A 26,012-nucleotide genomic window follows, 5' to 3' on the forward strand; every position below is an offset into this window, starting at 1 on the left:
AATTCTATCATCCAAAATGCTGAGGCACAGGGGTAATTAATGAATTACTTCAGTTCTCCACTCCACCCATTCACATTTGCAGGGGTTAGAGGCACAGGACCCCAGATAGAGTGAAAAAAACTGTAGGTATAGTATGCCACAAACCCCCTCAAATGTGCATCTTACAGGTTCCTTTCCCACCAACGTTCTGGGTGGTGCTTCATGGTAGGAAGGTCAAGACGAGGAAATGAGAAATGAAGAAAGCGGGTTAAATTCTGAGTAAGGCTTCACAGTGGAGATGTGGACAAGAAAAGAAGATGCTGATATTGCTGGCAGGATAGGAACAGAGAGACAGAAGTGGAATGAGGAGGTCAAGCTAGTTAAGCAAATGCACAAAAGAGCTCTGCAAATGTGGGGAGCCTTCAGAATCTAGATTAAATATGCATGTAAAGAAACATACTTTTGCATGTTTAAGTATTGGTTCCAACATTAATAATAATAATAATAATAATAATAATAATAATAATTAATAATATACATAAATAATAAAAACAACAACAACAACAACGACGACAATAATATACATCACACAGTCCTACTTGGGAAGTGTTCGACTTGTGATTTTGTGATATGAACTCCAGCATATCTATCTTGTTTGCTGTGTCATAATAAAATAAAAACTTTATTTATACCCCACCACCATCTCCCCAGGGGACTCGGGGCGGCTCACAGTGTTACAAAAGTAACAGCGCAAATACATTAACAATATACACAGTTTAAAACACAAGAAGATGATAAAACAGAAGTTAAAACAAAGGTTTATACCACAGTAATAATATCAAACAACCACCAATGCAATTCAGTCAACTTCAAAGGTGGGGGGAGGACTATAGCAGGAATATAAGATAAAATCATTAGATTAAAATACCCCGATGAAAGGAACCTAATAACATTCAGAATAGAATTATAATGAGGCTGGTCATCCAATAGCTGTCTCTCCAAAGGCCAGCCCAAACATCCAGGTTTTCAATTGTTTCTTAAAGGATGGTAGGGAGGGCGCCAACCTAATCTCCCTAGGGAGGGAGTTTCAGAGCCGAGGGGCCACAGCCGAGAAGGCCAACATTGGCTTTGCACCAGTGTTGATACCAGCTTAGTAGCAGCAACTGATTCAGCTGTTCCACCAGCTGTGCCCCTTCCTAGAATTGGAGGACCTAAAAATGGTAGTGCATGTGTTAGAAACTTGAAGGTTGGACTTCTGTAATGTGCTTTACATTGGTCTATCTCTGTACCAAGTTTGGAAACACTGATTAGTTCAAAACTTGGCAGCCAGGCTTGTTACAGAGATCTCCAAGAGTGAGCATATTACTAAAGTTATTCTGCAGTAGCCAATTAGTTGCTAGACAAAAATACAAAGTGTTGCTTTTAACCTTTAAAGCCTTACATGGTTTGGGTCCAGGTTACCTATAGGAAGGCCTTCTCCCATACAATCCGCCCTTAGGACACTTCGATCCTAACACTCCAACCAGCTGACTGGCAGCCAACACCCAGAAGACCTTTTTACTTTCTGCCCTAGGGTTGTGGAATGACCAGCCAGAAGAGCTACAACACCTAAATGAACTGTCGGAATTTAAAACACAACTGAAGACCTATCTTTTCCAGCAGGTCTACCCATTCTATGACTTTTAAATCACATTCTATGTTTATTGTATTTTAACTTTTGTCTTAGGTAGCTTAATATGTGTTTAAAATATATGATTTGATATGTTTTAATATATGCCTTTATGTGTTGTTGAAGGCTTTCATAGCTGGAATCATTAAATTGCTGTGGTTTTCTGGACTGTATGGCTATGTTCCAGAAGCTTTTGGAACATGGCCATACAGCTCAGAAAACTCACAGCAAGCCTATGCATTTATGGTTACACTTAAATTATATTTTAATATGTGATTTTATAGATTATTTAACTCTATTGTGCTCTACCTTAAGCTGAAAGGATAGGCAAGTAATAAGTAAAAAAAGTAGTTGTTGTTGTCGCCATCTTTGGGGGTAAAAAGTGTGCCTTCTCTTCCTTTCCAATCCATTCACAAATGATATTCCAGCTATAGCTATAAATGAAATTCAGGAACCTCTCTAATTGACTTTATTGGCTTTGTTGAGAGCACTTACAGTGAATAGTGCAGTCAACGCAGCTCTTACTGGTTTCTGAGAAAAGGAAGGAAGTGAATACATGTGTGGAACTAACTTCAGGAGCCATTTGACCTCAGAAGAGATGGCAGATAGCTTTTGATAATAGTAATAAGCTTCTCTTGGTCCATATCTCTAAGCCCCCTTCTACACTGCCATATAAAATCCAGATTATCAAAGCAGACAATCCACATCATCTGCTTTAAAGTGGATTATATGGCAGTGTAGAAGGGGCCTTAGTTATACACTGGGAAGCAAAGCTGGGAAAATTAGTGGGAAAAGGTTTGCATAAGCTAAAAAGCTTCATATCTTAAAAATCTGATTCAACTTCATTTCCATTAAAAAGGGACATTAGTAATAACTGTATTGATTTTAAATTGGTCATATATATATATATATATATATATATATATATATATATATATATATATATAGCCAACTATTTGGATCCAAGAGTTCTGCATCCATGGATTTAACCAAGCGTGGCTTGAAAAGACTAGTAAAAAATTCCAGCACTTGAGTTATTTTCCATATTATACAGGGGACACAATTTTACTATGCTACTGTATCAAATGGAATTTGAGTATTTGTGGATTTTAGTATCTACAGATAATGCTGGAACATAAACCAATAAAATATACTGGACTATATTACATGCTTTGTCAGTATAAAGGTAAAAATCTCATTCATTATTTTGTTTTTCTCCCAGTAACCCTTTCTTGGTTGGAGCCCAGAAGAGAAAGGGGAGAAAAATCAACAACTGGACCACCTTGGTGTAAAAAGAAAACCTTGTACACCTTTTCCTTGTTAACTGCTCTCAGGTCTTTATTGTGTGATCCAGATATTCTAATTTCCCAGTTTTTCAGAGTCTTTGATTTCATAAAGCAAGTTCTAACAATCCAAAAAAGGGGGCTGTTTTTTTAAGTTAATTGGATGATGTACAATTTCTTGACTGACTTTACTGCACTAGTTCCTATGAGACAGAAGGGAGTGGAACATTGAAAGAAAAATACCATCCTAGTCATGGATAAGACACATGTAAACCGAGATTGGCAGCTGGCTCTATCAATCATTGGCCATGCCTGCCACTACTGCCCCCTTGAGTCAAGCAGTCTCACTGCAATGCATAGTTGTACTTTTCTTACTCGCTCCAGCAAGGTGTTATTGCAATGCAAGGTGATTATATTTATGATAGAACCTGGCCTCAAACTGCTTTGAAGACATCCCCCCCCCCATTTCCTGCAGAGATGCACATCAACATAGTATTAGGGGCATATGGGGTGAACGGGGGGGGGGGGGGGAGAAAATGACAGCTGCAGAGGCAATCACTCCTGCCCAAATATGCTCTTGGGTCATTTCTCAGCAGTCCCCATTCAGGATTCTTTCTTGCACTTTAGCAAGGATGCATATTGTCTACAATGTGCTCTGCATTTTGCAGAGCCGATTTAGTCCTGGATATGAGATACAACACATTATATGGATTAAATTGGACTTTCTTGAGATTTTTCATGCTGCTTCCTGTTTGATCTATGTTGCAGCATGCATTGACAATGTGTGTTTTGTGGCCACCACTATCTTGAGTTGGTTTGGGGTTGCATTATATGGTCAATGTAGATGGGCCCTGTGGGAAGGGTTCTGAGATCTGATGATTCTGGCCCCTTCTACACTATCCAGATTATCTGATTTGGACTGGATTATATGAGTCTACAAAGTAGATAAACTGGATTTTATATGGCAGTGTAGAAGGAGTCGGGGAGCCCTTCCATACAGCCATATATCCCAGAATGGCAAGGCCAAAAATCCCACAATATCTGCTTTAAAGTGGGTTATCTGAGTCCACACTGCCATATACTCCAGTTCAAAGCAGATAATGTGGGATTTAACTCAGCTGTGTGGAAGGTGCCTGTTATGGTTGAGCCTTCTGGCTCTGATACTAGGAGACGAGGTCGTAAGACTCCTCGAGAGTCAGACTCTTTTGAGGAACGCGAAAGGAAACGGCTCCGGGACTTATTTGCAGAACCAACAGACGAAGACTCCTTTGAGGGTTTTACCGAGGGAATGGAGGAAGAGATGGTTAGCTCAGAGGAGGATGATATGGAATGGACTCATGTGAGGGAGGGTTTGGGTGTCACCGGCAATGATAGCATGGGAGGCGACTGGCGGGTTGCAGGATCGGACCCGTGGACGGGCTGGAGGGATGGAACGGGATCCACAGCTGGGGATGCTGTGGGGCGTAGTCAAAGGTGTTTTAGTTCTGATGAGGATGATGATGAGGAAGCACCTGGAATTAGGATAGCAGCTGACAGCGATGAGGAGTTATGAACTGGCATAAAATGGGGTCTAGAATCAATGGCTAATTGCGTTGGGCAAGGTAATCTGGACGAACGCTTGGGATCTTGTTGGGGAACTTCCTGAAGACGGGTGTGATTCGTTTGCTGGATACGTAAGTTACCAAGGACACTGGGCATAGACGGCGGGAGGAACTGTGTGGGCTTTTTCTGTGCAACTTGTGTTTAATCTTAATAGCTTGGACCTCCGTCGTCTTTTTGATGGACATTAATTGCCTACTCTGGATTGACGCTGGACTGACTGACTGACTACGACCTCGGACTATCCCTTCTGTGGCTATCAGTGGAACTTGTGAACTTAAGACGTCTGTACCTGGCTTTCGACCTTGGACCGGATTGGGACCCTGCTGACCGTCGCCACCCTGATTGATGTGCCTGGACCCGGATTTCGCTCGTTGCATGGAGGAGTAGCAACCTGAGTTACTCAATTGTAGCTTTTGAGTAGCAGAGAGTAATCTGCTGCCAGTTATTTGTGTTATATTGAATCTTTCTTTATCAACTTTTGTTTGTTTAAATTGCCAGGTTTAAGTAAGCATTTTTGATTTAACCCGGATTAAACTCCTGTTTAATCTGGTTTATCTTTTGAACCGTTTTTAATACTAGCGGAGTCTTTTTTGTATCTTTTCACATTGAAGGCAAGTGTTTGCCTAGTCCTTTGTTTCTTACGGGCATTTTTAGTTCTGTAACTTTAATAAACTGTGTTGAACTTTATTTGGTGGCGTTCTGTCTGTGACAGTGCCTCAATCTACACTGCCATTTAGTCCACTTCAAATCAGATAATCTGGATTTAATATGGAAGTGTAGATTGGGCCTCTATTTGTCAGAATGAAGAAAGATCATAAATCTACTATTCTTTCAATTTTTAATAAGTAAATCTCAGGCCTGAAGTGATGGGAGTTGTAGTTTTATAAAGCCTTTGACCTTCTCTGCCCAAAAGTGCTGGTGTCTCACCAAGCTACAACCTCTGGGCTTCCATTCTATTAAGCCATAGCAGTTTAAGTGGTGTCAAACTGCAGTAACTCCACTTTTTACTGAGGTTGAATCTACACTGGCAAATAATGAAGTTAAGAGAAAATAGGTGCAATGTCAATTTGGATAGAGTCACCACCCAGTTATTATTTTCTGTCTTCTCTTATTTCCTTCCACACCCAGCTGTATAGATTTCTGAAGGAGTATTCTAAAAAAACAACAACAACACTGAGATGCCATTGAAGTAATACAATTACATAGACGGTGAGTTACATATAACAAAAAGATAATAGAACATTCATACATTGAAATGATTATTAAGACAGCCTATGCATGCATCTGATAGCTAAAGCAAGCAGTGGTGGCTGGTGGTTTCCAAATCAGGGACTATCCAAGGTGCTGATCCCCGAGTCCAAAATGTATCCAGTATTTGGAACAACTCTTTTAAAGTGCAAACTAAGGCCCCTTCCACACGGCTGAAAAAAATCCCACATTTTCTGCTCTGAACTGGAACATATGGCAGTGTGGACTCAGATAACCCAGTTCAAAGCAGATATTGTGGGATTTTCTGCCTTGATATTCTGGGTTATATGGCTGTGTGGAATGGCCCTAAAACTCAACGTGAGCCACCAGCCACCACTGAAGGAAAATTTAAAATTCAGGGACTGCTATGCAAGTCTGCTATACTGCGCCAGCTTGTGGTCAATAAAAGGTCATTATTGAAACCTTTGTCTGTGGTTTCACACTTGAGACGCCGGAAAAGGTGCTCACATTTCCTTTGCAGCCCTAAGCTCTAGCTGGGTGGAAGGTAAGAAAACCACAATCTCTAGTCAACTGCAGTCTTCTTGGGGTCTCTTGAAATTTGGGGTTATGGAAGATGAAGAGGGCTACATGGCATTAAGCCCCCGTGCTTCTGGTGGAACATTTACCCACTGTGTACAAACCAAGAGGAACCAAGGTAGGTTTTCCTCAGAAATATCTGAACATTAAGTTTTGCATGGATATTATTGAGTAAAGGAAAATCAAACATTTCATTTGTACACAGCTTTGAAATTATGACCAAGCAGTATATTTTTCTCTAGGGCCATGCCCCACTCTTTGAACTGAGACTAGCAACTTGTTCAGATAGTGATGGTCATATTTTTGTGCATTTTTGAATGTGGAGAAGGTTGATTCAGCAATATTGGACCTGGATGATGGCACATCATTGACTTTTCTTTCTCTTTGAAAGGTCTTGTTTTGTGAAAAATTCGTACTCACAAGCATTGTTGTCTGTTGCTCATCCAGCTGAAGGCATTTTTGGTAAAAAGGAAGACTGGGATTTGTTCTTTCTTAATAATAATTTTTATTTGGGGAGATTGTATTTACATAAAATAAAATGTTAGCTGAAATGAGCCAGACAGTTGGGGAATGGAAAAATAAGGGGGGGAGAGAGAAAATAGGGGAAAAAGAGGGGGAAAAAGTGGAGATAAATATAGGATAGGGTATAAGGGGATATTGTTGACTTCCAATCTCTACCACCAGCTGTCTTCAATCTTGTTTGTAAATAAACTTCTTTTGTTGAATTCCGTCTCTTATTTTGCATATTGTTCATTCATTTCACTTTTTTCACTATCTCATCTTGTCGGTTATATTAGCATCTTACTTTTTTCTTGTCTGAGACAGTCTTTGAATTGAGTCCAGTCTGTTGATTTAATCTTGGTACCTTGCTATTTCTTCAAGTGTTGTGTTAAAATGTCCATATTTATAATGTCAATTGTTTTGAGTAGTCACTCTTCTTTCATCGGGATTTTGTTATTTTTCCATTTCCTTACGTACATTATTCTTGCCGCTGCAGTTAAATAATTTAATATAATTTCTTGGTTTTTGTGTAGATTCATGTCAGTTATTCCGAGTAGGAAGTCTTCTGGTTTTAGTTGTAGTTTTATCTTAAGTATATTTTGTATTATTTTATATATTTGTTTCCAAAAATCTTTTGTTAATTTACAGGTCCACCACATGTGATAAAAAGAACCTGTTTGTTGTTCACACTTCCAACATTTATCCGAGTTATTTTCGTAGCATTTCGTTATTTTTTTTAGGTGTAATATACCATTCGAACATCATCTTGTACCATTTTTCTTTGAGGTCAAATGAGTATGTACATTTTAATTTTACATTCTAAATTTTTCCCCATTCTGCCATTTTTATCCAATGTCTAATATTGGCTGCCTGACTGGGATTTGTTCTATGACAGCTTTGTTCAAGTGCTTTTAGATTGTTATTTCTATCCTGTATTTAAATCATGAAATATTTGGGTTCGAAATTCTTAATGTCATCTTGAGACACACCTGTCTTTTCTCCTTTATAGGGTTGTTACTTTGTCACATTAAAAAAAAATGAAATTCAAGGGGTTGCTATAAATCAACAAACAACTTGAAGGCACATAGATGCAAAATGATTAAGAAAGGCGGAGTTGTCCAGGGAGAGGCAAGCTTGGTTTAACAGTGGCAGTTCCAGGAGGAATTGTTAAGTCTTCATTCCTCCTTCTATAGTGTTTTTGATAACTAAATCCCTGATAAGTGAATGGTTACCATAGTCTTCTAAGGGGAGAAGTTATCTGTTACATGCAAGTATAATCTTATACTGAGGATCTTTAAAATGATCTATTCTTTGTGGCTCTCCAAAGATTTCCATGAACATGGACCCCATAGGGAAAGATGACAAATATCCTCAGGTTCAGAGTCCCAAAGATTCCTGCAATATACAACAATGTGACACACAACTCTGCAGAGAGCATTTGCAACAATTTGCAAATAAATGTATGGATAGTCATTTTGACTGTAAAACAATTCCCCACATCGATAACAAATGTAAGATATTTATAAAGCCAACAAAAACAAAAACCACACATTCCCCCCTCCCTTATGATTCGCTTAATAAAGTTATTATCACACCACAGAATACCTTGTAGCATGTGGACCTTTTGGACCCCATGTTTTTAGGTGGAACAAAATAGAAAAGTTTAAAAATACCATAGCAATCAACTTCCCCTAAAAAAGAGTAATCTAAAGCAGAGCTTTCCAAACTTTTTATGTTGGCGACATGTTTTTTTAGACATGCATCCTTTTGCAACATGGTAATTCAGTTTTACTAGCAAATTGGAGGTTACACCAACCCTTTATAATAGTTCCATACTTCATGTATGTATGTATATGTGTGTATATATATATCACATTAAATAATATATAATATACATAATTTTCATACAATGAATATATGTAAGTTTCATTTACTGTATAAACAAGGTTTGGATTTTTTCCGCTTCACATTGTGTCCTACATTTGGTTCTCATGTTGTTTCCTCTGTAATCACTCCGTTTGATTTATCACAAACATCACTGACAACAGATTTTCTTGTTTAGCTTGGAGAAGGGATAATTGAGAGGAAACAAAATAGCCATGTTTAAGTATTTGAAAGGATGACATATTGAGGAGGGGGCAAGCTTGTTTTCTGTTGCTCTGGAGACTAGGACATAGAATCATAGAGCTGGAAGAGACCACACGGGCTGTCCAATCTAAACCCAATCTGCCATGCAGGAAAAACACAATCAAAGCACCCCCGATAGATGGCCATCCAGTCTCTGTTTAAAAAGCCTCCAAGGAAGGAGCTTCCACCACACTCCGAGGCAGAGAGTTCCACTGCTGAACAGCTCTTACAATCAGGAAGTTCTTCCTAATGTTCAGATAGAATCTCCTTTTGTGTAATTTGAACCCATTGCATGAAGCAATGGATTCAAATTGTAGGAAAAAAGATTCCACCTAAGCATAACACCCTGCCGTTGTGATTGTTATTTATTGTTATTTATTGTTTTATGAGATGTATAGCTTTTATCTTGTTTTAACAATGAGTCTATTGTGCTGGTTATGTAGTGTATGTTGTTTGTACTTATGGTTGGAAACTGCCCTGAGTCCCTTCAGGGAGATGGAGCAGTATATAAATAAAGTTTTACTTATTTACTTACTTACTAAGAGATGATTGACAGTGGAATATGCTGCCAGGGAGCATGGTAGAGTCTCCTTCTCTAAAGGTTTTAAAGCAGAGACTGGATAGCCATCTGTCAGGAGTGTTATCATTGTGTCTTCCTGCATGGCAGGTTGGGGTTGGGTTGGATGGTCCTGATGGTCTCTTCCAGCTCTAGGATTTTATGTGAGGGTGGGGGCTTTGGGTCCAAGGGGTTTTTGATGTGTTCTACATCTGTTTTGAACTCTACTAAGGACTAGAGCTTGGATGCACTTTAAATCCACTTTAGGGAGGGGACTTTAAACAGTTCAGCCAGAAAGGTCCTGGGCCTCACCAAACTAAGAAAACCAAAATTCTGCAGGAGGCAGAAACCGGATTTAAAGCGGATTAATGTGAGGAGGCACTAAGTGACCAAATCAAATACTATAAATAGTTTATCTTCATGTACCTGTGCTGCATTTCTGTATTTTAAAAATTCTTTGCATGGGTCCAATGGCAGGAGAAAGGAAGGATATTAAGCAATACATAAGCAAGTAAATATTTATTTTTATTTATTTTATTTGTCCCATTTATACCCCGCCTTTCTCACCCCGAAGGGGGCTCAAGGCGGCTTACACATGGCACAATTAGATGCCCCACAACACATATAAAATCAAAGCTTAAAATATTAAATATTTAAAAATTTAGACATAAAAATTTAAACATTTCAACAGTTAAAAATCACGCCAAAGAAAAAAATAATGGTCTAAAGCCATTCCAAGGTCATTATACATTTTAGACATAGGTAAGGTAAGTAAAGTTTATTAATGGACATTTTGCATCTTCACTGTGGACTCTGTGTACGGGGAGAGGTTGCCAGTGTTGACTTTTTGAAAAAGGCATTAAGTTTCACTTTATGAAAACGAATGCAGGAAAAGTGAAAATTTTTGTTTAAACCAACTAGGGTTAAAGCTTTCAAATACAGTAACACTGTTGATGGGTGGCTCCTCTACTACTGATCCACAGTTGTCTGATAAAGAGAATGGTGTGATTTTAAACATGTCAAAATATATAGAACTCAAAGGAACCATTTTGTTTTTGTTTGCTTATATAGGCCATTAAGAAACCAAGGTTTAGACAGCCTGTATGCAAAGCCATCATTTCATAAATAGAAATAATTCAGGCATCCAAATCATGCCCCAAATCCATGAAAAGGCCACAGCTGTAATAAAAAGAAGAGATGATCAATTATGTTCCTCACATTAATTGGTCTGTTCAGGTAGAGGAAAAAAGAAAACTTGATGTACCACCTACAGCCATGAAGTTCTTTTCTGAACATACAGCTTATTTCCCTTCAAACAAACATTAGGAATTACAACCTTCAGGAGAATCAGTTTCTTTGTGAGGTGGGAGTTTCAAAAGCTCACAACATTTTTAGTGATAATCTTTTAATTACACATTTACAGGTTGAGCAGGAAGACGGGGGAAATGCATGTATGCAAGCTATGCTAATTCTGATAACATCCACTCCCAAACCAAAAGTATCTGGTGTAGTGGGTTGCTGTGAGTTTTCCAGGCTGTATGGCCATGCTCCAGAAGTATTCTCTCCTGACATTTCACCCACATCTATGGCAGGCATCCTCAGAGGTTGTGAGGTCTGTTGGAAACTAGGCAAGTGGGGTTTATATCTCTGTGGAATATTCAGGGTGGGAGAAAGAACTCTTGTCTGCTTGAGGCAAGTGTGAATGTTGCAACTGGCTGCCTTAGCATTGAATTGCCTTGCAACTTCAAAGCCTGGCTGCTTCCTGCCTGTTGTAGTACTTATTCCCATTTTGTTATACAAACTCAGATTTTGTTGAGTTGGTCAGATACAATCTGCAAACTGAAATGATTTCCTTAAACCCTTCTCTCTGGCAGATTGGGTGCAAATAACACAGTGTCTAGCATCTTATATCAGGCAGTTGTCACGACCCAGGCTGCAGAGCACCAATAACCATACACAGAGGCCAGAACCTAACTAATATCTTTATTGAAGGAATATATAAAGTTAATAAAAGCAAGTGTATGAAATAGTCCAGAAATAGACCTTTCAGGAAAGGTCAAAATTAGTCCAAAGAAACAATGTCCAATATGAAATATTAAGGTCCAAAGTTGTAATCCAATAACCGAAACACTCACTTTGCCAGGCAAAGTGAGGGGAGATGACAAGGTCTTTTAGTCCGTGAAACTTGAGCGAGGCTAGGAAGTAACTTGATTCTTGGGAAAACGAGGCTTGATTCAAGGCAACAAGGAAACAAGGAACAAGAACAAGATCCGTGGTAATTTCTTGGTAAAATCCGGGAAACAAGACGAGGCTGAGTCTTAGAAAGCAAGGCAGGATTCGTGGAGTAAACAAAGCTGGGAACGACGGCTTGGCGACAGGAACGGAGGCTTGGAAGCGGAGTAGCTGTCCACACACGCTACTCCGGTTGCTGACGAATTGACTCCGCAAGATCCCTTTGTGGGTAAAACACCTAAATAGGGTCCCGTTTTCCCGCCCAAGAGCAGTTCTCTGGAGAACCAGAAACGAAAGCTATTTTCTGAGTCCAGATGCATGACTCCCTAAAGTTTCCCATGGGAAGCAGGCTTTAATCAGCTGAATGCTTAGCAGCTATCCTAGCACTCCTGCGAGACGCCTGATCAACTCCTCTCTGTTGTTTACAAAAATCATGGCGAGAAAACGTAGGAGATTTAGGCTCAGGGCTTGTTTGACAGACTTCTGGAAGACAAATCTCTTGCAGGTGCAAGGTTTCCAAATCTGGCTGGGAAAGTTCCAATTCTGACTGAAACGGCGAAAAACCCAAGTTTTCCTCTTCATCTGGCACCACAGTGCCAGGAATGGGACTACATTGCCCATGGGTCATCACACTATCCCCCCCCTCAAGCCCTCTCTCAAAAATGAGCTCTCTCCCCGAGGTGCGGGGTCGCGGCTTAGCAGGGTAGTTCTGATGGAAGCGGCGGGCTAAATCGGGGGCATGGACTGCGGAAGCATCTACCCAAGAGCGTTCTTCGGGGCCAAAACCCGCCCAGTCAATGAGATATTGCAGGCGGCGGCGGTGAAAGCGAGAATCCAAAATGTCCTGAACCTCGAATTCTTCCTCCCCATCCACTAAAACAGGAGTGGGGGCCGGCCGGTCTGCATCAGGGCGCACACCATCCGCCGGAAGGAGCAGGGAGCGATGAAATACTGGATGAATGCGCATAGAGCGTGGAAGTTGGAGTTTGAAAGTCACGGGGTTAAGTTGCGCCACCACTGGATAGGGACCAATGAAACGGGCATCTAACTTCCGGCAAGGGCGATGGGAGGGTAAAAAGCGAGTGGACAGAAGAACCCGGTCTCCTACCTTGATTTCGGGGCCCGGCTGGCGATGTTTGTCAGCGTGGCGTTTATAGTCCTCCTTGGCTTGGTCCAGTTGCTGGAGCAAGAGTTGTTGCACCGCTGTGAGTTCCTGCAGCTAGTCCTCTGCTGCGGGAACTTCTGAGGTTTCAATGACAGGGGGAAAGAAACGTGGATGGAAGCCGTAGTTTGCAAAGAACGGGGTTTCTTTAGTAGAAGCCTGGACCCCATTGTTGTAGGCAAACTCTGACAGCGATAACAGGGAAGCCCAATTGTCCTGTTGGTAGTTCACATAACAGCGAAGGTATTGTTCCAAAGTGGCATTGGTGCGCTCAGTTTGCCCATCTGTTTGGGGATGATGAGCCGAAGATAAACGAGAGTCTATGCCCAATAGTTTTTGTAGTGCTTTCCAGAAACGAGAGGTGAATTGGGACCCACGGTCTGTGACTAAACTCTTGGGCAACCCATGTAATCTGAAAACATGTTGGAGGAATAGATCTGCAGTCTCTTTGGCCGTGGGAAGGCCATCACAGGGAATGAAATGGGCTAACTTGGTGAAAAGGTCCACCACCACTAGGATCGTGGTGAATCCACAGGAAGGTGGTAGATCAGTGATAAAATCCGCAGAGATTATTTCCCATGGGTGGGATGGGGTAGGGAGGGGATGCAAAAGCCCTGAGGGCTTTTCCCTTCTTGTCTTGGAGCGCTGGCATACTGGGCAGGTGTTGACATATTTTTCCACATCCTTGCGGATCTTGGGCCACCAGAAATCTCTTAGGATCAAATGCATGGTTTTAAATAGTCCAAAATGCCCTGCTGGCTTGCAGTCATGACACAGACGAAGTGCTTTTTCCCTGCCCGGTCCTGGGGGGATGTAAACATGATTTCTATAGCAAAGTAGCCCATCCTTAAGCGAAAAGGGAAAATGTAGTCCTTGGCGAAGTTGGTCCCGTGCCCAGGCATCTGCTTGCTGACTAGCCCTGATTTCCTGAGCACAAAGGGGCCCTGGAGTAGAGGGAGTTGATTCAATGGGAGTGGATTTGGTGTTTCCCACTGTGAGCGTGGCAAAGTTCTCGGGTTGTAGCAGCTGGGACTCCAAGGTCTCCTTGCGCCCTGCAGCGTATTCCGGTTTCCGTGACAGAGCATCTGCTTGCTTGGTCTGGGCTGGGGTTACATAATGAATTTGGAAGTTAAAACGTTCAAAGAATAAAGCCCAGCGTTGTTGCCTCTGATTTAGCTTGCGGGCAGTTCTTAGATGCTCTAGATTTCGATGATCAGTATGGACTTCAATGGGAAATTTGGCCCCTTCTAGCCAATGTCTCCAAGTTTCAAAGGCTGCCTTTATGGCCAATAGTTCCTTTTCCCAAATGGTGTAATTTCTCTCTGGTGCGGTCAATTGACGGGAATAAAAGGCACAAGGATGAAGATGATCTCCCACTGGTTGTAGGAGTACAGCCCCGATTGCCACATCGGAGGCGTCCGCCTGCACAACAAAAGGGGTTTCAGGATCTGGATGCTGAAGGATTGGCTGGGACGTGAATAATTTCTTTAGTTGCTGGAACCCTTTCTCTGCTTGATCTGTCCAGCGGAAGGGCTGTTTCCCACGGATGCAGCTGGTGATTGGGTCAGACCAGCGGGCAAAGTCTGGAATGAACTTGCGGTAGTAGTTCGCGAACCCCAAGAAGCGTTGCACCTCTTTCTTGTTGGTTGGCGCCCGCCATTCTAATACTGCTGAAACCTTTGCCGGGTCCATGGAGAGCCCTAGTGGCGAGACGCGGTACCCCAGGAAATCTACCTCTTGTAGATCAAAAGCGCATTTTTCCAGCTTGGCATAAAGTCCATGATCCCGCAATCGTTGTAACACCATTCTGACGTGGTTCTCATGTTCTGATTGTGATCTAGAAAACACCAAAAAATCGTCCAGGTAGATGATCAAGAACCGATCTAGATAATCCTGAAAGATGTCATTGACAAAATGCTGGAACGTTGCGGGAGCTCCACATAATCCATAATTCATAACTCGGGACTCGAATAATCCGAATTTAGTCTGGAAGGCGGTCTTCCACTCGTCCCCTTCTCTGATGCGAACTAGATTATAAGCCCCCCGAAGATCCAGCTTGGTGTAGACCTTGGCTCCTCGAAGTCAGTCTAGTAGGTCCGAGATCAAGGGCAGGGGATAGCTGTTCCGCTTAGTGATATTGTTCAATGCTCTATAGTCCACCACCAAGCGTAAGTCCCCTGACTTCTTTTTCACAAACATCACTGGGGAAGCGGCTGGGGATTGAGAGGGTCTGATGAATCCCTTGCGAAGGTTTGACTCTATGAACTCCCTGAGAGCTTCTTGCTCCGGTTCAGTCAGGGAGTAGAGATGTCCTCGCGGGATCGGGGCCCCCTCCACCAAGTCAATGGCACAGTCATAAGGTCTATGTGGGGGTAATCTCTCGGCTTCTTTTTCATTGAATACATCCCAATATTCTGAGTACTTCTTGGGCAAGGTGATAATGGGTTCAGTGTCTGTGGCATGGCAGACCTTGGCTACAAGGCAATGGTTTTGACAATATTTTGAAGCAAACTGCAGTTCTCTGTTGGACCAGGAGATGCTTGGGTCGTGAAGTGTCAGCCATGGAATTCCCAAAATCACAGGGAAATGGGGAACCTCGGTAACAAAGAAGGAAATCTCTTCCATATGTTCCCTTATCCACATTCTGGTGGGTTCCGACCACTGGCTTACGGGACCCGTCTTGAGGGGGCGGCCATCGATGGCTTGTACCACACGGGCGTTCTTGAAGTCATGATATTGTAATCCCAGAGAGTCGGCATACTCTCTATCAATGAAATTGTTTGTGGCTCCTGAGTCTATCATGGCATGGACCATGACGGGCCCCTTTTTTGCTGACCACAAGGTGACCACTAGAAGAAATAGGACCCCGGTTGGCGGCTCTTGAGTGGGTATTTTGACCGGGTTGGCGAGCCTCTCTACGCCCGGTCGCTGGCTTCCCCCGCCGGCTGTGCTCCAGCCGCCTCAGACGCCTTCGTCTCCGTGGAGGACGCCGCCGCCAGACGGGCGGCGGGCTTCCCCTTGGCTGGGCACTCTCTGGCGAAGTGGCCCCCGTTTCCGCAGTACCAACAGAGATTTAGGCGTTGGCGGCGGGCCTTCTCGGCGGCATCTAATCTGGGACGCACATTGCCCAACTGCATCGGCACCTCCTCGCTCCCTCTGGGGTATGGGGCTGGTGGCGGGTGTCTCCATACTGGACGCGGCTGGACGCCTGTGGGAGCAGGAGGTTTCACCCCAGCTCTACCGCTCTGGCCTCGGACCCATTGTTTTCTGTTGGCAAGCATGACTTCAGCTCGTAAACATTGATCAATGAGTGCTTCAAGAGAGTGGGGAGGATCCACCTTGGAGATTTCTTCCAGCATCTCAATGTTGAGACCCTCCCGAAATTGTCCTCTGAGGGCTACGTCGTTCCAGCCGGTGTTGTGGGCCAGCACTCGGAACTCGGCTATGTACTGGGACAAGGGTCTGTCCCCTTGGGAGAGGCGCCGGAGTTTGTGGCCGGCTGCCTCCAAATTGTCCTCGATTCCCCAGGTCGCCTTAAGGTGGTCCAAGAAATGTTGCGCTGACCTTAGATGTGGGGAGACTTGGTCGAACAGTGCCGTCGCCCAGTTGGCCGCTGGCCCGTCCAAGAGACTGTAAATCCACGCCACCTTGATGTCTTCTTGGGGAAACTCGGCAGCACGGGCCTCTAGATAAGCCTGGCATTGGCGACGGAATACATGAACCTTAGAAGCTTCTCCAGAAAACTTGGTTGGCAACGCCATGGCCGGGAGACGGATTCCGCGCTCCTTCAAACCCCTTATTTCCCCATCCTGCGCATTGAGCTTGTCACGGATGCGGTCCACTTCGTCCTTGTCGATGGTGTAGCTAAGTGGCTGGCCACCCGGCACGGTTCCGGTAGACATACTGGCCTAGGTTAATTGGTGCTTAGGGGGCGGAGTCAAACTGTCACGACCCAGGCTGCAGAGCACCAATAACCATACACAGAGGCCAGAACCTAACTAATATCTTTATTGAAGGAATATATAAAGTTAATAAAAGCAAGTGTATGAAATAGTCCAGAAATAGACCTTTCAGGAAAGGTCAAAATTAGTCCAAAGAAACAATGTCCAATATGAAATATTAAGGTCCAAAGTTGTAATCCAATAACCGAAACACTCACTTTGCCAGGCAAAGTGAGGGGAGATGACAAGGTCTTTTAGTCCGTGAAACTTGAGCGAGGCTAGGAAGTAACTTGATTCTTGGGAAAACGAGGCTTGATTCAAGGCAACAAGGAAACAAGGAACAAGAACAAGATCCGTGGTAATTTCTTGGTAAAATCCGGGAAACAAGACGAGGCTGAGTCTTAGAAAGCAAGGCAGGATTTGTGGAGTAAACAAAGCTGGGAACGACGGCTTGGCGACAGGAACGGAGGCTTGGAAGCGGAGTAGCTGTCCACACACGCTACTCCGGTTGCTGACGAATTGACTCCGCAAGATCCCTTTGTGGGTAAAACACCTAAATAGGGTCCCGTTTTCCCGCCCAAGAGCAGTTCTCTGGAGAACCAGAAACGAAAGCTATTTTCTGAGTCCAGATGCATGACTCCCTAAAGTTTCCCATGGGAAGCAGGCTTTAATCAGCTGAATGCTTAGCAGCTATCCTAGCACTCCTGCGAGACGCCTGATCGACTCCTCTCTGTTGTTTACAAAAATCATGGCGAGAAAACGTAGGAGATTTAGGCTCAGGGCTTGTTTGACAGACTTCTGGAAGACAAATCTCTTGCAGGTGCAAGGTTTCCAAATCTGGCTGGGAAAGTTCCAATTCTGACTGAAACGGCGAAAAACCCAAGTTTTCCTCTTCATCTGGCACCACAGTGCCAGGAATGGGACTACATTGCCCATGGGTCATCACAGCAGTGGACATCTTCAGCCATAAATCAGTATGTCAGTTCTCCATCATTAAATGTTTCACTATGCCATTGCAAGGAGCTGGAGCATATTTTAGGTTGCAAGTGAGCCCATTTCCATTACCCTAGCTTATTCTCTGCTTTAAAAGATGCTCCTAATTCATGGAGTAGTAGATAGGATGTTCGTTTTCAGAGATATATGTTAAAAATAGAAGCAAAATCCTAATGTCATATTAAAAGAGTTTCCACTTTTCCTAATTTTGAAGTACATAGGTAAAAGAATAAATCCCAAGGTTTAGAATTTTACTTGTTTCTTTACCATTTTTTGGAATTCTTTTAGATTTGTCCAAGAGACTTGTTCAGTACAAAATCTCACTGGGGATTCTAGGGGCGATTTGTGTTATTCTTGGATCAGCTGTGATTGGGCTGAGTATATCTGGTAAGTTCCCAGGTGTTTGTTTTAAAGTGCATATTGATATCACATGACATTTGTTGCCTTAACTGGATTAAGACACACTGGAGCCTTATACTCTGGAATTTTATATTCTAAAAATTATATAAAATATAAAATGTAGCATTGTTTTACATGTAGATGCCCCTTGTAGTAGCTTTTCTTAACTTATCAATAAAACCATAAGCATGTACAGTAGAACAGTACTATGAATCAAGCACTGAAAAAAATGAAAATGCTAACCAAATTTCCATAAGTACTACATCAGTGATGATCCCCAATATGATTTATGATAAATCTAGGGTTGCCAACAGGCTGACTTGGTTCCTGCCTGGCTGTATAGCCAGCACTGAAAGCTAGTACAGTAGAGTCTCACTTATCCAACATTCGCTTATCCAACGTTCTGGATTATCCAACGCATTTTGTAGTCAATGTTTTCAATATATCGTGATATTTTGGTGCTAAATTCAAAATACAGTAATTACTATGTAGCGTTACTCTGTATTGAATTACCTTTTCTATCAAATTTGTTGTTAAACATGATGTTTTGGTGCTTAATTTGTAAAATCATAACCTAATTTGATGTTTAATAGGCTTTTCCTTAATCTCTCCTTATTATCCAACATATTTGCTTATCCAACGTTCTGCCGGCCCGTTTACGTTGGATAAGTGAGACTCTACTGTATAAGGTAAAAAAATTTCCCCTGACATTAAGTCTAGTCATGTCTGACTCTGGAGGTTGGTGCTCATCTCCATTTCTAAGCCAAAGAGCTGGCGTTGTTCATAGATTCCTCCAAGGTCATGTGGCTGGCATAACTGCATGGAGCTCTATTACCTTCCTGCCAGAGCAGTACCTATTGATCTATTCACATTTACATGTTTTCGAACTGCTAGGTTGACAGAAGCTGGGGCTAACAGTGGGAGCTCACCCCACTACCCAGATTTGAACCGCCAACTTTTCGTTCAGCAAGTTCAGCAGCTCAGTGGTTTAACCCACTGCACCACCGGGGGCTCCATAAAAGCTAGTATATAATTGTGTTATTATACCCTATTTAGTACACATGTAAACACAGTTATAGTTCATGCATTGAGCTACTTTCCCCTAAATCCTTGTGCAGGGTTGTATGCTTGTGGCATACTGCACTGTTGCCATGTGGTTATTGTTTTGATCAGAGGCCCAGTGAGATAGTCATTCCCAATGCACAGCACATGATTCAATAGTAAACAGCCAGAGGTATTTTGAAGTTTCATTTCTCACCAACCACAAATAGAAGATCCAGATGTCAGCATGGGATTTTGGTGAACTGTATCCTACCCATCTGGAGGACACCCCATTCCCTACCACAGAATGTAAATCATCAAAATCATGGGTTAGAACAGGCAGCAGAGTCTAGCTCAGTCTTAAGTATCAGAGAGGTGATGAATCCTTGCTAAACTGTAGTTTGAACTTTAAAGGAGCTATCCAAACTACGAAACCTGTTTTGGTTTAGATATAACTCCTTTAAGGTTCAACTAAATTCCAGAATAGTTTCAATATACCCACTGCTATGAAAGCCATCATTTGCCATTATCTGGTGGGCTGTAGTTAACAATTCCTTGGTGATATGAAGGTTTTGAAATGGCTCAAACAAACTCCCATATTTCTTTTCTTTTTAAAATGTTTGGGTAAGGTTTCCAGCATGGTTCAAGTACAGGTTGGCTCTCTTAATCCTATTGTAAGTGCAAGGATTTACTGAGGAACAATGGTCAGGGAGAATGACTTAGTCCTTTCTGCATCTTGATTTCAAAAGTGATATCACAGGAGGACACCTCATTATAAAATGTCCATAATTTTAATCACATTGAGCCTTCCTGCATAATGTCTTTTCTATCCCCATTCCCTAAAATCTTTATAATTTATCGAGACACAACAGAGTTATGGTCACATGATTTTGCTTTAACTGCCATCACTGTTTCCTGTTGGAAACCAAGAATTTGCAATTTAGGTGGGAACTCTTCCAGAACTTTGCTGTCTCCACAAACTACAAACCATAGGATCTCTGTTCCTCATTGTGATGAGGTTGCCAATGCCAAATAGTGGTCAGATTATTACCTAGGGGATCAATCCTCGTCCATCCATAGGACTCATTGGGGGGGGGGGGGATCTCAGGCCAGCTGCTGACTCTTTCAGCCAGCCTTGCCTTCAGGAACATTATCAGGAGAGTTTGCGTAGGAGGACAACTATGCCTCCTGTTAATGGTGGAATATGAATACAACAAATGATTAAATAAATCATGAACTACTGTTCAAGTTTTTCAGAGTGGCTGTCATAAAGCTGAGGTTGAAGTTATTAACGCAGATAAAAATAAGTCAGGAAGATTGAACAACTTTAGAAGGAGAGAAACTGGCTCCTGTTCTAGGAATACCGCCATGCACTTGTGTGAGCCATTTACAGGTAAGTAGACATCTGTGCTTCCTGAGATATTGTGCCTTTTTGTTGGCCTAATGAATGGAACACCACAATGTGATTTCATTTTGTGGTCATTGCTACCATTCAGTTCCTGTAAATTATATAAAATTGGCATTTCTAGTGGCCTCTAAAGAGGACTAGACAAACAGAGCCGGTCCAACAATGAGGTGAATTAAGCGGTCGCTCGGAGCGCAAAACATATGGGGGCGCAGTTGAGACTACTTTTTCTGTTGATTTCTTGTAAAACATGATGTTTTGGTGCTTAATTTGTAAAATCTTAATGTAATTTGATGTTTAATAGGCTTTTCCTTAATCCTTCCTTATTATCCAACATTTTCGCTTATCCAATGTTTTTATTTTTCAGTGATTGGTTTGGGGGGGGGGCACCAAAATTCTGTTCGCCTACACTTGAAAAATACCTAGGGCCGGCTCTATAGACAAAATACTGGAGAACTAATCTATCTGTGGTCAGGTCATTTTCCTACTGTAATGGGTGGACAAACCTCAACTGGTTCAGAGGTTATGGCCAGATTTTTTATCTTTTTACCATCCGAAACATTGAACAAGATGGCACCTCCTTCCCTGTTAGATATAAATGCTTATGTATTCCATATCAAAAGCATTGCATAAATTAGTATAAAACTGATGAAAATAGAAGGAGCACAAGCGGTTAAATGTCTTTTGACCAAAAACGGGCAACAGTGACTGCATTGTCTGTAGCCTCAAACAATTCTTCCTCTGTACATGAGGCAAGACATTGCAGGCAAGCATACGGATGTGTAGTTGTCTCTTCTGCTCCACAGTCGCACAAGGTGGAGGATTTTTCTAGGTAGTACCATTTTGCCAAGTTGTCTTTTGATCTGCCCACTTCACTTCTGAATACTGACCCCAGTTGGCACTTGGATTTTTATTTTAGAATATAATAGTTTTATTGCCAATGTACTATTGCACAATGAAATTAATGTCTTCCCTGCCACACACCAGGACTAGTTATTGTAAGGGGCAGCTTGTATTTTTCACTCTAACCACTCACTGGGTGGCAGATATGCAATGATGAATGGAACAATATAACCTTCTAACCCCCTTCCTAATGGGGAACCAATCAACTGGTAGTTTATGTGATGCAACATTGGGGAGGGGGGAATGTGAGATATATAGAAAAGACTCGGTTTTATTTGTGGTTTGCAGGACTAGCAGCACCTCAGGAAAGAGTGGGCTAAATAGAAATTTTGCTGTCTGCAAAAACGTGGATAGCAATCCAAAAACTGCTGGAAAATGTTTACATTTTTTCAAACTCAATATAAGAAGTGTAACTGTAGGGTTGTCAGAATGAAAATTAGAGCAGGTTCCTGTATCTTTAATGGCTGTGTAGAAGAGGGAATTTCAGTAGGTGTTGCTTTAGACACAACCAATTAACCAGCAATGCCTACTGACATTCTGTCTTCTTCACAACTACTAAAGGTATAGGGACCTCTCCAGTTTTCATTCTGGCAACACAGTGTGTATTGTTGTTGGGAGTTTAACTTGAATAGTCCCTTTCTGAGTATACTAGTGTCCTTTCCTCACAGAGAAGCTTCTTTCTCTGGTTCTGGTCTCATCCATGCTATTTAAATAACTGAGTTCCACCTTGCATTATTGTGAATTGTTTTGACTCCTTTAGTGTTACATATAATCATAATAATCTATAGAAATGTGTAATGACAGCCACACAATTTCTACCCCAGGCAAAGGAATGTCCGTAGTCTTTCTTGCTTTTCTATCAATCTTACCAAGTATCTCTCCCATGAGAGACTGACTGATGGGAAGGGGTCACATCTGTGCACTCTCTCCACCCTCATGAAATTCTGGTTTTTTTCCAGAAAGGAATACTCAGAGGTTCAATTACTTGTATGAAGGCATTATGGTGTTGGCAGTTTTGTTTGAAGTTCCTTTTCTTATGTCTTTTTCACATCATCTGCATGTTGAGTTGACATTCAGATTGCTTATATAGTTAGCTGATTATGAAAGGTGGTATGGTTCTTCCTCGGGTTTCTTCAACAAAGCGAGTATGTTTAGGGATTATCAGACTATTTGGAAGAAAACAGCTTGGAGGAAGTTGTGCAAGTTCAGGGTTTTTTTTATTTATGCTAGAGGAAGCAAACAGACTAGAGGAACCAAATAGCAGAAAATCATGTATCTCTGCTTCTAGAAAGTGCAACATGCAAACTCTGCCCCGCCAATTGGATAGAAGAAAGAGGAATGTGCTACTGGTCTTCAAAGGACAAAAAGAATTGGATTATGGGCTATCATGACTGTTCTGGGAAGAGAGCTCAAATGCTGGTGATCCAAGATGCAGATGAAATGGTAAGATAAACAAAGTGTTTGGAAAGCCAAGAATGAGCACAGGAGAAGGTGGTAAACACAAACTCTATGCAAATTTTAGTTCTGTGGGTGCAATTCAAAACAATCTCTCTATAGTTCCACTCCATCTTGATTCACAAATGTGGAGGTCACAAGCGGACATTAAAATGTTTTATTGACAAATAAGGTAGTTTTACCATTGGCAAGGAGGCTGAGCTCCATCGATCTGCATCAACCAAATGTAAGATAGCTCTGGGACCACCATCAGATATTTTGTTGGCTGATAAAGTGCAGAGAATAATCTTCCCCATTCCCTTGTATGGGGTAGAACACCCTACATTGGTGAAATTATTCCAGAACATGAGGCAGAAAACTCCACACAAACATCCTCCCATCAAATGCAAAACCAGCTATTGATTGCCTTTTCATGATCCCTAGGATCTGGTGCCTGAGGTCCCTTCTACTTCCATATAAAATCCAGATTATATGTTTTGAACTGGATTATATAGCAGTGTAGTAAGGTAAAGTTTTCCCCTTGACATTAAATCTAGTTGAGTCCGACTCTGGGTGGTGGTGCTCTATTTTTAAGCCAAAGAGCTGGCGTTGTCCGTAAACACCTCTTAGGTGATGTGGCTAGCATGACTGCATGGAGCACATTTACTTTCCCACTGAAGTGGTACCTATTGATCTACTCACATTTACTGGTTTCCAAACTGCTAGGTTGGCAAAAGCTGGGGCTAACAACAGAAGCTCACCCCATCCCACGGAGTCGAATTGCCAACCTTCTGGTCAAGAAGTTCTGCAGCTTAGCCTTTTAATCAGCTGAGCCACAGCAGCCCCATAGCAGTGTAGACTCGTATAATCAAGCAGATAATATGAATGATCTGCTATTATAATCTGGGTTATATGGCATTATAGAAGGAGCCTGAGGCACTTGCTTCACTCTAACCATTCTTAAGAACGTATTAGAGATTTGATGCTCTTACTCAGCAACTTAGAAGGAGCATTAAATAGTCATCTTGCTGTTGAACTCTGTTTATGTCCTGTTCATCATCAAAGGTATGGTCAGTGGCAGCTGCGAAGAAACTAATCAGATAAAATCATATGCAGCCTGCTCACTATGAATATGGGCCTTTGAACCCTGATTTATCTTGACTTTCTTGCCACCAGTAATTGAACAAAGCAGAGACTTGTGCCACATCTTTCAGAAAAGGATTACATTAATATCATTTGAAATCAGAGCCTCCAAATGATTGAATTTCAAAACATGGGAAAATCACTTTCCCTCTGTTGACCTCCATTGACTGATAACTGATGAAGTCAAGATAAGTGATTTCCAAAGGAAATCTTTGATTTGTAGGTCAAGCTTGGTCTTATTGGTAAGAATTCAAAATACTGATAATGCTTACATTTAAATAAACAAAAAGTATGAGAATGACAGTATTCTAATGTTTTTGGCAGACATTCATCTTTGGCATCGTTCCAGAAAAATATCCAGTTTGGATTGGGCTTAATTTTACAACCTCAGTGAAGTCTTGGACCTGGATAGATGGAACAACATTAAATAAAACCCTGTAAGTGTTTCTCAAGCTTCCCATAAACACCCTATATGCCACTTGGATTTATTTGAATTGAAAGCATTCTATTCCCATACTGGTGTTCCAGTCTCAAATGCACAGGGATATTACTGGATAGTGATGTGCATTTGTATGGAATTGCTATCCGTTTTGTTTTGGTTCATTGGTTCTGCTCCTTTTTTGTTTTTGTTTGATACTTCCGAAAATGGGATCCTACCCAAATGGAATTTTTGTCTCGCATCTGAAAAAAAATATAATTTCGGACCATTGGCAACAATGGGAAGGCTTCCAAGACTTGCCCTCCCCTCAGTTTTAGGGCTAGAAGGGTGAAAATGGCTCTTGCCCCTTGATTACAAAGACCCCAATATTACATATGAACTATCTCAGTGAGAAACGCTAATGACTAGTACACTGAGAGGAATCCTGTTCATGTCTTACACTTGAGTAAATATCACTTATGTGTGTGTGTATCTTCTTTTGGACAGGGCACAGGGGGCTATTCTCTTGCCTTTTGTGCTTTGTCTAAAAACTTCACAGAAACCCTTCAGATATCATGGAATTGCAACTCCCAGCATCCATAACCAGTGTGACCAAAGGTGAGAAATACTGGGAGCTTCAATTCCTCAACACCTGGAGGGCTCCACAATGATCAGCCCTGCAGTGAGTAGACATGCCTATTCTGTATGTAGGAAGCATAAACACTGGTCACAACATAAAGCTTATGTTAAAGATGTTCTCCTTTTCTCTGGACAGGGTCCAGCCATTTCATTCAGAAAATGGAGCCAACTGTGGAGTTATTAAGGACAACCAAGCCCGCTCTGAAATGTGCACTGCTGAATTTCGGTGGATTTGTGAAAAAGAAGCCATTTTGTTCTAACATGTGATATCAATAATCCACTGGTCTTAATAAGGTGTCTTGCTTTTACTCAGATATACTTAATGACAATGATGAGATTAGATATAGGATATAGATATAGATGCATACATACATACACACACCACATACATTCATATATACTAGCTTAGGCACCTGGCGATCCCTGGTTTAGGTAACTTGTAATGCTATTTATTAGAAAAGTCATGGTTTGTTTTTGGATTTTATGAAGGGTCCCATTAGAAAATGCATAAGGATGTGATTAAACTACAACTCCCATCATTATTTGTCATTCTCCTCTTCCCACCCCACTAGTTAAAGTTGGTCATGAGGGGTATATGTGTCAAGTTTGGTCCAGATCCATGATGATAATAATTATCAGGAGAGAAGGGTAATAAATTATTTTATTATGACACAGCAAACAAGATAGATATGCTGGATTTCGTATCACAAAATCACAAGTCGAACACTTCCCAACTGTCTAGGACTATGTGATGTATTTTCGGATGATGCGTGCAGATCCCAGTAGGGTGGCCTTTTGCA

The 26,012-nt window shown here is 41.8% G+C and overlaps 1 protein-coding gene across 1 annotated transcript; it reads left to right on the forward strand.

The window, feature by feature from the left end:
• Window positions 1-277: 277 nt before the first annotated feature.
• On the forward strand, window positions 278-26,012 carry LOC103278032 (killer cell lectin-like receptor subfamily F member 1). Its single transcript, XM_062969336.1, has 7 exons — window positions 278-390; window positions 18,072-18,217; window positions 19,348-19,409; window positions 22,827-23,021; window positions 24,480-24,592; window positions 25,133-25,191; window positions 25,285-26,012. Exons 1-7 carry the CDS (start codon window positions 278-280, stop codon window positions 25,470-25,472), a joined length of 876 nt encoding a protein of 291 aa, XP_062825406.1. The 3' UTR covers window positions 25,473-26,012.

This window comes from Anolis carolinensis, chromosome 2 (genome assembly GCF_035594765.1).
Source record: "Anolis carolinensis isolate JA03-04 chromosome 2, rAnoCar3.1.pri, whole genome shotgun sequence".
NCBI classification, from domain to species: Eukaryota; Metazoa; Chordata; class Lepidosauria; order Squamata; family Dactyloidae; genus Anolis; species Anolis carolinensis.

Bases quoted from the DNA above. Each gene is read 5' to 3' on its own strand.
- LOC103278032 (XM_062969336.1), top strand. From the start codon at position 278: ATGTGGACAAGAAAAGAAGATGCTGATATTGCTGGCAGGATAGGAACA. The intron at 391-18,071 runs GTGGGGAGCCTT...ATAAATCCCAAG, and splicing joins CACAAAAGAGCTCTGCAAAT to GTTTAGAATTTTACTTGTTT. The intron at 24,593-25,132 runs GTAAGTGTTTCT...AAAACTTCACAG, and splicing joins ACAACATTAAATAAAACCCT to AAACCCTTCAGATATCATGG.